The sequence below is a fragment of the Lepisma saccharinum genome, chromosome 11 (assembly GCF_977018435.1).
Source record: "Lepisma saccharinum chromosome 11, izLepSacc3.1, whole genome shotgun sequence".
Taxonomy (NCBI): Eukaryota; Metazoa; Arthropoda; class Insecta; order Zygentoma; family Lepismatidae; genus Lepisma; species Lepisma saccharinum.
In genome coordinates this window covers 33,296,747-33,311,596 of record NC_139239.1, presented here as the reverse complement: position 1 = coordinate 33,311,596, position 14,850 = coordinate 33,296,747, and the positions used below count along the sequence as shown (strand labels likewise).

The following is a 14,850-nucleotide window of genomic DNA, read 5'->3' as shown; positions in this document are numbered from 1 at the left end:
AAACGCAAAAAAGGACAAATAAAACCCACCTTTTCTGGCCTGCAATGACCCAAAATGAACATATATTATGTTGGACCTCGTCTTCGGACACTAAGAAAAAAAGAAAGGATTTTTCCTCAACTTCCGAGCCGTAGTCATGACGCACCTTTTACTGAAAATGAAACAATAGCAGTCATATTTACAGAACATTTATAAAAATAAGATTTATTACAGTGATTTCTTCAATCGATCACGAGAGAAGATGTATTGTTTGGTCTCTTTTGTAACCTGTAGAACATTCAGCATTCGACGACCTGACAAAATCACTCACGACGCTACACTGATAAACTGCTATGGTCTGTAAGGGGTAATATATCGCCAGTATTTTGTGTAATTACCATGTTTTAATAATGTATATTATCTTTCTTCAATAAAAATATGCTCCGTCAGAATCCCAAGTTAATGCCACACAAACATCTCAGCGTAAACTTAAGTTAATTAGGTAAAAAAAAAGAGAAAAAAGGTAAAGTGATCCCCTGTGCATAGCACCACGCCATGAAGGCTAGTGTTGCTCACGGGACGGGACATGTCCCGTCTCGTCTCGTGTCTCGTCTCGAAAACGAGACAAGACACGAGACCGGACAAGCCTTTTGAAATTCGAGACGGGACGAGACGGAATGCCTTTCTCGTCTCGTTTTCGAGACGAGACACGAGACGGGACGGGACGGCTTTTGAAAAGTCTCGTCTCGTCTCGAATGTCTCGAAAAAATAAAAGCAAAATTTTTAATCAGTTGCAAATACTTGTTTGCTTGGAATAAAGTATTTCTATTAGAAACGTTGATAAGCGTGTATTAAGTCAAAATAAGAAGACTATTCTAGAGAGAGGCATGAATGAATACCTAAATTTATTTCCTATACTCTTTCGAAACACAGCGTTACTCCCAATTTTTTTAAAAAAATTATTCCAGGTTAATAACTTTATGTTACGATATTACTCCAGATACTAATACAATTCTGAATAACATCAAGTAAAAGGGCAGGTAGAGAAGGTGAAAGGAGGGGCCAAAAGATCGTGGAATGTCTACGTCCGAGGTTTATCTTGTAAAAATAGTCTCAGCTCTATAGGTTGGAAAAATAAACGGACCGACGGATATGGTTTATTTTTATTATTTAATTTTTACATCAAAGGGTGTACAGAAGTGATTGTTATTAGGAAGTAGGAAAAGCATTGTAGGAAACATGGCAGTACAAATTGATAAGGAGTTGTTGGGAAACTTATTAAGGAGTCCAAGTTATAAGCAAGACTAAGAGAAGTAGATAATTAGGACAAATAATCTTGCATTATCCCACTCCGAACAGCTGAGAGCTAAAGAGGAGGAGATAATACGGGAAATATGGAAAGAAGTAATTTGGTGATTTTATTGTTTACAGGGAACCACGACAAGATTTTACCACATGATTATTTGCACGGGTTGCGAAATTATTAGAATGTTATGGAAATTTCAGATATGTCTTTGTTGAGAAAATTCTTGTTGTTTCCCTCAGGCATTCTGCAGGTGGTTGGATTCGATTCTTTTACGTCCGTTTGAAGATTATTTCCAATGTTTTTTTCTTTTATTTCTTTATTTCTTATTTAGGGAGAATACTATTCCTTGGATTGTAATAACGAAATACTGAGACTGATATAGAATAGATTTCAAATGAAGGAAGTGCACTAAGTTCTGTATAATCGTCGTAGAAGGAAACTTTGTTCTATGAGGGGACTCCCCGATGGTACAGTGGTAGCATCGTCGCCTTGTAATCAAGGGGTCCCGGGTTCGATACCCGGTGAAGGCACATTGTGATTTGAACCCCACTTTAAACTGTGGGTCCAGTCCCGATTAGCCTTTCTGTAAATCAGATGAAGGAATGTTGTAGCTGTTCTTTTTATTCTGTAAATTTAGCCTTCAAGTTTATGAGCAAAATACATGTAGTATCTACTGTCTACATTTTCACTCGTTATTAAACACATTTCACAAAGTAGTTTTATCGAACTTCAGAGGGAAGCTGACAGCAATGTCAGGGTGGCGGGAGCTTGTTTACGACCAGGGTGTATTCCGAGACTATTTTTCGCCGTTCCCCACTGACAAAGGTTTCGCTTTGAACAATGGACACCGTTGCTTCAGGGGGCAAACACCAAACATAGGGCGAGGTTGACCTGCAGTAGCGGGTACGTGCCATAAATCCAGGCCTAAAGTAGGAATGAAAGTTGATGCAAGGGAGGGGCAATAAAAATTCTGTAATTTGGTTTGCTTGCTGACAGGAAGTTTTGCAGGAAAAGCTAAAAAGGAAAACGGCAGACTTTGAATGAAAGAGGGACAGTGAACACAAGTTCTTTGTATTATTCGCCGACACACAAGCTTCCATTTCGAAGGTGAGGCTATCAGCAGCGAAGTTATTAGAGGGTTGGAAGCAGTGACGACCCCAGTGGGGGCAGGGAGACGCCCCATGTCAGACACTTCGCCCCTCCCCCCACCCGGGCCCCCAACTGAAGTTAATTAAATATCGAATAATAAGAGAGTTCGTTTATAAGAGTATGACGATTTTCACCTTTTCAAAGTGGTGTATTATGCATGATATCACTTTCCTGCTTATAATACCAACTTGATTAACAAATATTAATTTGTTTCGTCCAAGATTCGAGCGCCGACCTGGGCATAGGTGATTTCTCATTAATTTATGTCCTATAATAGCCGAGATTAACCTAAGTTTTAACCAGTCTTAAGAACTGGGAAAAAGTGTTGAATGTGGATGATTTTAAAACATCACGAATATTTTGAGGACCACAAGACATCATCTGTAGTACGGGCAAATTAATCTAATCGTGGTCGTTAGTGACAACGCTGATTATTAAAAGACATTCAAAGTTGATTCAAGATTTGGTTGGTTGGTTGATTTGGCGTTTGAAGTCCACTTTATGCACATTAAGGCTAATCGGGACTGGACCTACAGTTTAAAGTGCCTCCACTGGGTATCGAACCCAGGACCAAAGGTGATCGAAGAAAAACCGACACTACATGTCAGTTGTTGTGGATTCATCGCTGTTTCTTACTATTTAGGGACTTGAATTTCGAGATGATGAGTCTGAGGAAACCTTAACAAAGGGGATTTCTTCGATACTCTTGAAGCTAATGAGGGGATATTATTTGGAAATGTATTGAACGTGAACCTTAAAATTCAAATTACATTTAAAAATCTATTCAAAACATATCGCGGGCAGGTAAAAGAACGCTTATTAGGATTTGCCACTCTTCAATCATTAGATGCAGGTTCGTTCTTTCTCGTACATATCAAAATCGAAGAACTTCTTCTCACGAACTCAATAGGTGCCTGTAATTGGGTAGCACAGACGTGCGTTGGAGTGGTAGAGTAAGAGTAAGTAATGCCAGGGTCAGAATATTTCTTGAATTATGAGATAACTGTAACCTTTGTCTGATTTTTTATCCTGTGATAACGTTTCCCTGAAAGGTGAAACACAAGTTTTGCCCAAAACTCTTCAGCGTTACGAAGATGGTTGTCTTTAAAATCTTTGAAAAGGCTTGCTCGAAACAGGATGCTGGATGCAAACTGCCTCATTTGGCTGTTCTTGCCATTGAGAAGAAATGTCAAGTCCTTAACGTACCAAAGGTGGGAAATGTGTTCTCCAAAGCACATAGAGCAGAATTCTTCTACAGGAGAATTGCACTTCACTAAGTGCCTCACATTGTTTCTAATACTTAAGAAGATTCATTTCTTCCAACGTCACGTTTATTTTGAAAGAAAATTAAACTCTTAGAAGCATTATTTTCATCATTTATATTATTATCTTATAACTTAAATATTTATATCAGTAGTTTCATCTCAAGAAAGACGATGAATTATAAAATTATGAATGTCTTTCAATACTGAAATAGGCCACTAGAGACAACGCAACTTACCAATAAAAAATAATTAATGTCTTTATTAAAACGAATCATGTGGAGATAAACTCGTAATCAAGAAGTAAATTTAGGCAGTAAACGTCCACTCTAAATAAAAGACACACACAAAACACCATACATGAATATAATAATAATTATTATTATAATAATTATTATATAAGTATATATATGTGTAGTGTTTTCGGTCGTTTTAATGTGACTGACCCCTTACAATATTTTGTTGCCAGCCTTCCCCCCCCCCCCTCCCAGTCAAATTTCCCTGGCGCCGTCACTGGTTGGAAGTAAATTTATTAGGACGAGGAAAGTAACATTAGCTGTTGACAGTGTTGCACCAAAGGACGTGATATGTGCTACTGTTTGTATAAATGATAGGAAATTTAAGCAAAAATTTATAATTGTTGAGACTTGAGAGTTGTTTCCTTCATTTGATCGTAGGAAGAGGTTTTCTGAGACAGAGTGGGATTATTTTACACATACATGGGAAAGGGTGGTTGTTTAAAGATAGAGACGTATTTTGCACATTTTTTAAAAGTTCAGATAAAACGAGAATTTAGCCTTACTGTTATGAAAAGAAATAACGCAGTACGGGGAAATAATAACTTCACATTTTTCGCACCTGGTGGGATGCAACACAATAGTATTGCAGGAAGTCTATGAACGAGGATGAAGAAGGATATGTGAAATTTGACTTACCTGCGGGTGAATTAGTTTATTCTAATATTCTTAAGGTTGATATTGGTTTTTTTTTAAGTCCACTTGATTCGCAAATAGGCTAAATCGCGAACCGACCTACACTTTAAAGTGCGATCCGATCCACTTTGTGCCTCCATTGAGTATCGACGCGAGGACCCTTCATTACAAGACATCGACGTTATTACTACGCCATCGGGGAGGCACCCAATTTACACAAATATGTTGATTCCAATAACACGTTATATGCATAATCTGATAATGATGCACTTTGGGTGCATCTAAACATATTTTTTTCAACTATAGCATGTCTAAAAGAATCATTGAAGTTGGGAATTTTATAACTTCAGGAGGCACGGCTCTGTAAACGTGCGATATAAAATTAATGCAGGTTTGCCTTCCATACGTGGTGGTTTTGTCACGTTTCTTCGCTTCGTAAAACATACACTTTTGCAGGAAAGGCTTCTTGCATCCTCCTGGGGCCTTGCTCTAGCTAAACAAAAAAATATTTGTTTAGCATAATCGAGGGTTACATATTCCTGCCGAACTTACTAGAAAACAAGGATTCTATTGGGATGAATGAAGTTTTATGTACGCTACTACTTATAATAATGAGCATAAAATATTAATCAGGAACTTTATTTTTCGTCAACTGGATGTAACATCTTTTTTTGTTATTCAGGAAATATTCAATTCATCACCTTTTTTGACATTAATTTTCTTGCCAGGACAGCTGTTTTTATGCAGATTTTGACGATCTGAACTACACGTAAGCTAGATATTAGCTAATATTTGTGCTGTTATATTACTATTCTTCTACCATCTTTGTAACATGTCATGCAATAACAATAATAGAATTGATTAATTTACATATTCAAGTGAATAGACCTATGAAGTATATTAATGCATTAATTTAAACATTTGCTTAATTGTTGTCGTTAATGTTATTATTATCATTTTTTTCTGGAACACTTGGCTCAGACACCCTCCCCCGACATATATTTCTAGATGCGTGCTTGCCGAAGGATAAATTAGATGAAGCGGTGGTGGTACCGGACTTAGAGGCTAAAGGGAAAACAAAGAAGTATGTGCGTCATAAGCTGAGCATAAGAAACAGCACAATATCACAAAGAAACACTTTTTGAAACTTATGTCATAGAAGATGTTTAACAATATTAAGAACAATAAATGCTTTCTATTTGTAATATACTAAATATTGAAATTTTAAATAGTCTTTTGTGTTCGTACTACACATTTAAAAACTTTTTTGTTGCTCCCCAGCGCCAAGCTTAGAATTTAAAGAAAAAATGTACATTTTCATAGTGCACGGAAGTTCGACATTCAGAAAGAAAGAAGGTCTATTGGAAAACATTTCAAGACTTCCAAAAGGTATAGCAGTAATGAAAAAGAGCACTCACTTATATCGTGTTTGTTACAACCTGTCCGGCTTCCCGCGGTAGCTGATCGCTGGCTTTTCTAGCATAAACCAAGCGGTGTTGCTGCTGAAGACCGCCTGAACTCCGTGCTGGGGAAAGCCAAAGCCAGGCAGCAAATTAAAATACACAACGTGGCAACAACGTCTACGTAAGCTCCTCTCTTCTGGCTTCCATTCGCTCCTCGCTGCCCAGAAGACGACTTTTTTCTCGTTTCCCATTGGCACCAAAACTGTCGAGCGATCGCTAGCGCGGGAAACGGGACAGGTTCTAACAAATTTGGTATAAATGTACGATGGATAGACAGTTGTATGAAGCGAGAAAAACCACAAGGTAGATTTCATAAGATACCTAGCAATCAGTAACCAACAAACTGCATTTTTAATATTAATGTCCTCATGATTAACGAACCTTATTTATTCTCACCACGCAATGGGTAAAATATTTGGAGCTTTATCCCACTTTCCGGAAAAATATTTCGTGTTTCTGCTACTTTTGACTTTTGTTGGCATGATATCCCGGATAACTTTTACGAGACGAGACGGGACAAAACGAGACGGGACGAGACGAGACGAGACAGAACCCTTCGAGACGGGACACGAGACGGGACAAACGAATATTTTCGAGACGAGACACGAGACGAGACAGCATTTTCACGAGACGGGACGGGACAGACCAAAGTCTCGTCTCGTCTCGTCTCGTGGGCAACACTAATGAAGGCGTATAGGGGGTGTGGGAGTAACGCCCCACACCTTCTTGATCCGGTCGTGAGTGGGAGTGATGTGATCAGCTCCACGCCCCTGACCGCCTTTACCCCCAGGTACCCATGTTATTCGACGCTGGGTGGGCGCCGGGGCCGCTTTCAACGTTAGAAAAGTTCCCGGATTTGAACCGGCGGGGGATCGAACCCGGGAGCATGGTAGTCAGACGCGTAACCGACTGAGCCACCGCGGCCATAAACTTAAGTTAATTACCATTTTTAATGTCGTACAATTTAGTCATTGTCATGAGGATCCTTGAAACCCTAATCAAATGCAACTAGTTCTGCCAGCACTTTACAAAAATTATTTCAAATCAGTGAGATATATTATAAGTTACATATTCTCATATGCACTGAATAACGAATTGGATTGACTGTTCTATGACAAAAATACAAGATTAAACTCCGATTATTTGACATTTTCGTTGAATTTCCAAATACAAGTCAGAGCGTATGAATGGGTTTAATTCAAACCGCTGACATTTTTTGATTAACTATATGCACGTATTTTTTTCGGCACCTGTACGTATCAATGTATTCTACCCCTCGCATCTGGCCTTGCATCGTTGAATACACTCGTCACTACACACCTCGAATGCATATGTCAAAACTCTATTTTTTTAAAAAAAATGTTTGCTACCTGTTGATCCCACTCTCAAAAAACAGACTGAGACAATAATCCCTCTTTGCTCTCTTTCCACCGTTGACTACAACCCATCCAACTTCTGTTTCCTGAGTCTCTGAGTCTCTTTGTTCTTCTTCCTTCCTTGCAGATCCACCCGAAACTTGTCGGCAAATACATGCTTTGTTTTCAACTCCCCCTCCCCTTCCTTTCCCGCCCTTTCCTTTCAAGCCAAGGCACCAAATGCTTTTGGATTTCTATGCTCGGAACAGCGTGGGGTGAGAGAGATATTATCGAAATTTTCCTTTCTAAAAAAATCCCTCAATTTGCAATGATATGCGGGTTCTCTCGACTCCGTCACACGACAAGGAATGGAACAGGATTGCAACACTGCTTGACGAAGAGGGAAGTCAGCGCATGCCTGTAGGTACACCCAACGGTGAAAAAAAACAGTAAGCGAATTGTCCACCGCCATTTTCATTAGGTCTGAATTATACAATGTGATAACAATGAATTGAAATAAAGACGTCAATAAGCAGAGAACAATGCCTGCTTCGAACCAACATAGTTTCATTCCTTAAAACAACACAGGATGTAGAATAAAAAAAAGTAATGAAAATAGCGGTGGACACTTTGCTTACCATTATCTTTGCCGTTGAACTGTACTATACCTCAATTTCTGATGCGAAGCGAGTCCGAAATCCCACTGATCCAAGCCATAAGAGCCTTTCTGCTTTCTCTACTCGCCGTTGAAAACAGCGCCACGAAGTGAGCACTTTGAAAGGTCCTTCTTAATACGAACCTCATTCGACAACAGAGACTCGGAAACAGGTAGAGTCCAGCACAGATATTTCTGCCGTGCGATGCGCGACATAACTCAAGAAGCAGTGTTGCTAATGGAGCAGATAGAAAAATCGCTGCAGTGCGCCGATGCACAGCTGTTACGTACAACAAGAAAATTAGAGAATTCAGGTTTATCTAACGTTGAGTTTTAAACGTCATGCATTATACCAGGACTAGGATTAATATGTACTAATAAGTGGCTTTGTATGTAACTACATACATATGGACTAAAAATTTGCAAAATATGAACTAACACATACGTAAAATTACCAAAAATGCTGCAAAGAAGACTTCTTCATACGATTCCTTATTTGAGTGATTTCAAACAAAATAAAAAATATATATTATTTTTCATTGTATTAATACACTGGTGGCGTTCTAACTGTTCACTCCCAAAACCCGTATACACTGGTGCGGAACTGCAACAGCAGATAATAGCATGCCAACGTGTTAAACCGCGACAATTGGACCACAACACTCCTCCTCATGCAGTATTATTATTTCCTCTCTGTGATCGGCGACAGTCGGTTGCCTTTGTTGTACATTTACAAACGATGCCGGTTTCCACAACAATAACAAGTACATATACTGCCACTAGACGATAAGTTGCGCGGATTTTTCTTTTGCTATGAACCAGGGCCGGCGCTAGTTGCCTCCCTGGGTGGTGGCGCAGATGTCGCTCCATTTCGACCCCCCCCCCCCGTTACGCAGCAACGGGAAATTGAAAATCAATATATTCCTAAGTAAAACATCAAAATATATAATAAGGTAGTGTCTGCTGCCACGTTCTTTTCTGCTGGAACATCAAAAAAGATGCGCGTGGCAGCAGACTCGTTCCTTGTCTTATCGTGATTTCATCATGCTATGTATGCAATTACGTCTGTAACACATACTGTGAAGTTGTAGCGATTACTTTCACAAAAATGTTTTAAGATTATGTCCCTTAGCATTCTTCTAATAATAAACATAAATGCTCTCGTAGTTAGGTTAGGTTCTGTTAGCATTAAAATAATATTGCTAAATGCTTTCTAAAGAAAAAGGTTCTAAATTACCTGTACATTCATTCTCACTAATCATAAATTTGCATTTCTCTCGTCTCAATCTGTTATTAAGATTTGTATCATCCTCTTAGCAGACGAATTACGTGGCAGGAGCAAATTTGAAGCTTATTCTTACTGCTGACACGTGCGTGGCAGCAGACTCGGCCATAAAATAAATAATGAGACTTCTTATGCTATTTTAATACTATGAACTTGGTCACCCATCAAAGCATTGCAATTTTAACACAGAAAACAATATGCATTAAGCAGCAAAAATGACAGCCTCCTCTATGCAATTTCTACAAGAACACGTGCCGGAGTCAAGAGTTGAAATGCTGTTGGAGCCACATTATTTATTTTGAACAATTCCACAATTATGAAATATGAACAATTTGTGAATTAAACCTGTTGAAATATGTAAAATTAAGTATAATTTCCTTAAATATGTAAAAGTAAGTATTTATTAAAGTTAGAAATATGGAAAAATATTGACAATAAAATGTACCTTAAATCACTACAAACATTACCATTCGCAAAGATATCACAAGATTTCAGCGATATTTCGTCAAACTAAAAGTATGTATTTACCTATAAATCCTAGCCCTGATTATAATCAGTAGATAACATTGAACACAGCTATGGGTTCGGTAAATTGTCTACAGTTCAGAAGCACCCGCACACAACGTCAAACCGGTCAAATACTTAGTATAAAATAAAAATATGGTGCTTCCAATCCAACAAAACTCACCGTCACTTGACCTGCCTTTCCCCTTCCGTGACAGAAATAGTGCTTCATTATTACAGTTGGCAACACTAGTTACTTACTAGCTAGCCAATGAACATGCACTACATAAAAGAAGCAACCACTGCGCCGTGCTATATTGCCACATTACCGTCCCTGCCGAACGGTGTGAACCGCGATCTGGAGCGCTATTCAATTGTTTTCAATTATGTTTGCGCGAGTGTGTCCAGGAATGGAATTACAATATTTCAACAAAAGGTTGGCGACCAGGGTAGAACACGTGATGCTAAGAGAGAGGGAGACGAAACGAAAATTGGTATCTACGCAACGGCAAAGACATGTGTGTTGTACTTTTTTTTCCTAAATGAAAGGTGATATGGCCCAGGAACGTTTTGATATTTGAAGAAATGTCATTGAATGAATAAATATAATAAAAATTAATTGTATTACACATTTATTTGGATGTGCATGTGCGATTGTGCGAATAGACAGCAGTCGCTACTGGTTTTTCGTCAGAAATTGTGTGACGATAGCAACTAATATAAATTCAGGTGTTTAGTTATCTTGGAAGTAATGAAAGCTATTGCTATTGCTTGCCATTTGGCACCCAGAACAGTAAGTCTTTCCCAGTGATTGACAATCATAACACCACATATCCCAATTACAACTTAGAATTACACAATGTGTGGGTGGGGGAAGCCTGTCAGTAGCCCCGCCGAGAGATTGATATCCCCCATTAGATTCTCGAAAAAAGCAAAACTTTATGCTTGTGATAGTGATAAAAGTAACAAAGTATTATAGCATATATATAGAGGTAAAGGTGGTATTATGAGCCCCCATTTTGTTTTGTATTTTTTAAAATTTGATTTTTAACTTTTTTGTTCAGATACTTATGCTAACTTTAACTACAACATATCATACAACTACTGTTAAAATATAAACCAATTTGAGCAACTTTAAGGATATGAAAAAAAAAAATACAAAACAAGTCAATTTGTGGAAAAAAAGTTTTGTGCTGGTAATATGAGCCCCTAGGAAAAAAATAATAGAATAACTGGTTTAGAAAAGTGTATGACAAATTAAATCATACAAACAACATTTTATTCATTACAAAACCTTAAAAAAGATATTATGATGTGAAATGCCATAAAAGAGTTCATAACAAGATCATTGAAAAAATCATTACAAAACCAATTGTAAGGGTAATTAAAAATGAATTGAAAGGGTCATTAAGAAACCATTTGAAAAGTTTTATTTTGATTCTTTGTAATGTATATTTACAAAAGTAGCAAATGTAAATATCCTTCTCGCATCCAGCGTAGTCGTTGTGTGCCCACATTTCACAGATGAGACATTTCACCTACAGTTCTTCTCGGTCATCTGCCGAAAATAGACCCTCGCAGAACAGACAAACTGCTTCTTCATCACCGGGACTTTCCACTCCGATTGGTGTTTCTAAGACATTTTCCCCAGAATCGATATCTGATTCACAGAATTCCTCATCTGAATCTTTATGAAGCTTCGGTTTCACTGCATGCTTTGTTTTAGTTTGTGTTTTTTTCAGTAGGCTGTTGATCATCTTTTTGCTTTTTGTCCTTCAGTTTTATTTTCCTTTCAGCTGAATCTGACTTCTTTCTTTTTCTCCAGTAGCCAACAGAGCATCTTTGCACGGAGACGATGTAATCAAAGCTGCCTTGGAGGGTTTAGGACCTTTGTTAGTCACTTTCCTCTTTGGATCGGGAACAGGCCAGATATCTTTTGGAGACACAGTGTGTCCGGGAATCTTCTTCTCCTTATCTTTACACAGACCGGAACTGCCCATGCCAAATCTGTAGCAGCTGGTTGCAATCTTGTTACTTGCACATTCTCCAAAACTGGTAAATTTGCAGTTCCAGCGCGGTTTGATTCTACAATTGTCGTCCCAGATGCATTTTGACCATCTTCTTGTGGAGTTTCAGTACCTGTGTTTTGTCCTCTTACTGCATTGTTGGAGGATTTAGGTATTTTCCCTTTGCCTTTTTGCAGGGTTTCCAAATCCAGTGCCTCTTGAGAGGAAGGTACAAAATCCACAGCAGAAAAAACATTCTGGTTACATGGATATAATCCTGTAACCTGAAACCCAATCACAGCAATGGATCCGGTCTGGCAAGTCAAATAAGCCTTTCCCAATAGTTCGGCAATATCATAGGGTCCAACTGGTCTCTCACTTGCGTATGTTTTCACTGTAGTGATGTTTCAAAGCGCAGTTAAGAGGCTGCAGTTTATGCGATGTGTATGGGGGTAAACTTACAATGGATATGCCATTTTCTCGAGCAAGATTCACAATGTCAATGTTTTTGGTGTGGGAGTTGTGGCCATCTAGAATAAGGAGCACAGGGTAATTTTTTGAGGGTTTAATTTTGTCAATAAAGTGCGTTAGTCAGTCTGTGAAAATGTTTGCTTGTATCCATCCGGACGGGTGACATCCACCAATTGCCCCAGGTGGAGCGCCTTTCATGAGAAGCTCAGACATATTTTTCCTAAGAAAAATGTAGATAGGAGGTACAAAAGTTCCCCCTGCACTCATGCAGCAGACTACTGTCACGAGAGACCGCCGTTCAGCAGAACTTAAAACTCCCACTTGTCTTTTTCTCTCAACCCAACCCAATGATTCGAAGGATTTTGCTTTGAACGACATTAAATACTCTGTCTGCCGGGTAGTTGTGTTTGGCGTACTCGACTTCCAGGATATCAAAGAAATTGTCGACTGCCTTTTTGTTAAAGCCATTTGCTTTTGAAAGCGATGTCGCAGCAGGTTTCAAAAGAGATAAAACACTGTTATGACGATTCATGAAGTGGTCGAACCAAACTCTACCAGCTAACCCCTGTTCTGTGAATAGGTGATTAATTCCATTTCTTTCACACAGTTGGTAAGCTACCCTGCGAACATCTTGTCTCGTAAGACCATAGAATTTACTTTCCACGATACGTAAATACTCGACTAACTCTGTTTCCAGCTCCTCACCCATTATAGGTTTTCTCCCTAATTTTGTTAAAGCGGCTTCTTCCGGTGGTTTGTCAACTCGAACAAGCCTTTGAAGAGTAGGTCTTGGAACAAGAAACATTTTAGATGCCATTTTCAATCCCATATCTTTGTTTCTCACAGTCTTCATCACCTTAACCATATCTTCAGTATTCCAGTTTTTTTCCTTTGGTCTTGTTTTTTGGACCTAGCACTTTTCGTGACATCTGAAAAGACAAAGTTGAAACCACTCCTGTAGTGTATATAATATGAGCCCCTTAAAGTTTGGGGGCTCATATACCAAGCTCGATGGGGGCTCATTTTACAACCCTTGCCATATTGGAATTGGAACATGCATAACGAATCTTTGTTACTTGCAAAATTACATAGTATCTACACAAAAACAATCTTTCAAACATGCTTTATCCAATGCAATAATGCATTAGGATGAATTTAAATGAATAAGTACTGCAATTAAAAGCAAAACACTTACCTTTCAAAGTTTTTCAGATCGAGAAAACAAAAAGAACACGTTTACTCATAAACTATCAGCAGCAACTGAACGATAACTCTCTGGCGGCAAAAGGCGTTACTAAATTAGCAGTTAAAATCGTCGCCGCCAGGTTGAGGCCACTACATGAACAGATATTGGGGGGGCTCATAATATATGAATGGCTCATAATACCACCTTTACCTCTATCAGTTAATTAGCTCGATAAAGTAGCAAGATGAAGGAACCACTTCATAATTTTGTGTAATTTGATATTGCTACTAGACTACCTAGTCAACTTTATGTCAACAACCATACACTCCTACAAAAATTCCTTACGACACCAATAATGGTGTGTTTATTCACGAATGTGTGTGTGTGTGTATGTGAAATTGACCAATTCATTGCGTCAGTACTTTAAATAGCCTAGTACTTACAGCGTCTATCCATCCCACAACTATTCCTCCGGTTCTCAAACTGAAACAGCAACAGCAGTGCTTCAACCACACCATTTTCTTTGTCTGAAATGAAAGTTAAAATTATGGATGGCCCATATGTTGAAATAGGTCTTGAAGCCTTCATAAAAACTAATGAGGGAGAGATTCTTATGGGTTATATTCCATCAAATATAAGCTTTATTTTGGTCTATATCTACGGGTTTGCAAGCACAAATAAAACCAACACAGAACTGTTGTGTTTATAGCCATCACGTGGCTGTGACAGCCGTACCTTGTCCTTTGAATTCCCGCTCCTTCTAAGGAAGGCGTGGCCACCAGCTAGCTACCAGGATAGGACTCTGTCCGGCTTTCTGTGACTGCGCGTTCATCGGCCATCACATGTGGCAAGCTGTATAGACATACGCAAACAAGAGTAATACATACGTATTTGAAAAGTTACTTTTATGAGGTCAACTGAATTGCAGTTTTCTTTACAGTTATTTCTGTACAAGACAGAACACATAAAACATGGTTCATGCAAACAAACTAATGACCATGTAAAATTACAATTAATTTTCATGAAATGATAATTTTCCTCATAACCTTAGTAACTTGTGAGTTATTGGGAAAGGTCATGGTATATAATACACCAAGATGTTCCATAGGCCTATCCGGATTACTGGAGGAAGCATCACCTCTGTCTCTCCATTAACGACGGCCGTAATAAACCTTGTATGTTTCGATGTGAAAATATAGAGATTAGAAAATTCAGAATTTAACCCGATTATTTTCTACCAAGAACAGTTACTCCAGGATTCCACCAGGGAAGCTAAGAGAATTTGTAATCTAGGTGC

At 38.5% G+C, this 14,850-nt stretch overlaps 1 protein-coding gene across 1 annotated transcript in view; it reads right to left on the bottom strand.

Moving 5' to 3' along the window:
• Window positions 1-14,075, bottom strand: part of LOC145995192 (uncharacterized) — a 49,097-nt gene extending 35,022 nt beyond the window's left edge. The window contains exon 1 of the mRNA XM_083131748.1: window positions 13,997-14,075. Within this exon, the coding sequence (XP_082987874.1) occupies window positions 13,997-14,071 (75 nt within the window). The 5' untranslated portion in view covers window positions 14,072-14,075. The remainder of the gene's footprint in view (window positions 1-13,996) is intronic.
• Between the last annotated feature and the right edge of the window lie 775 nt (window positions 14,076-14,850).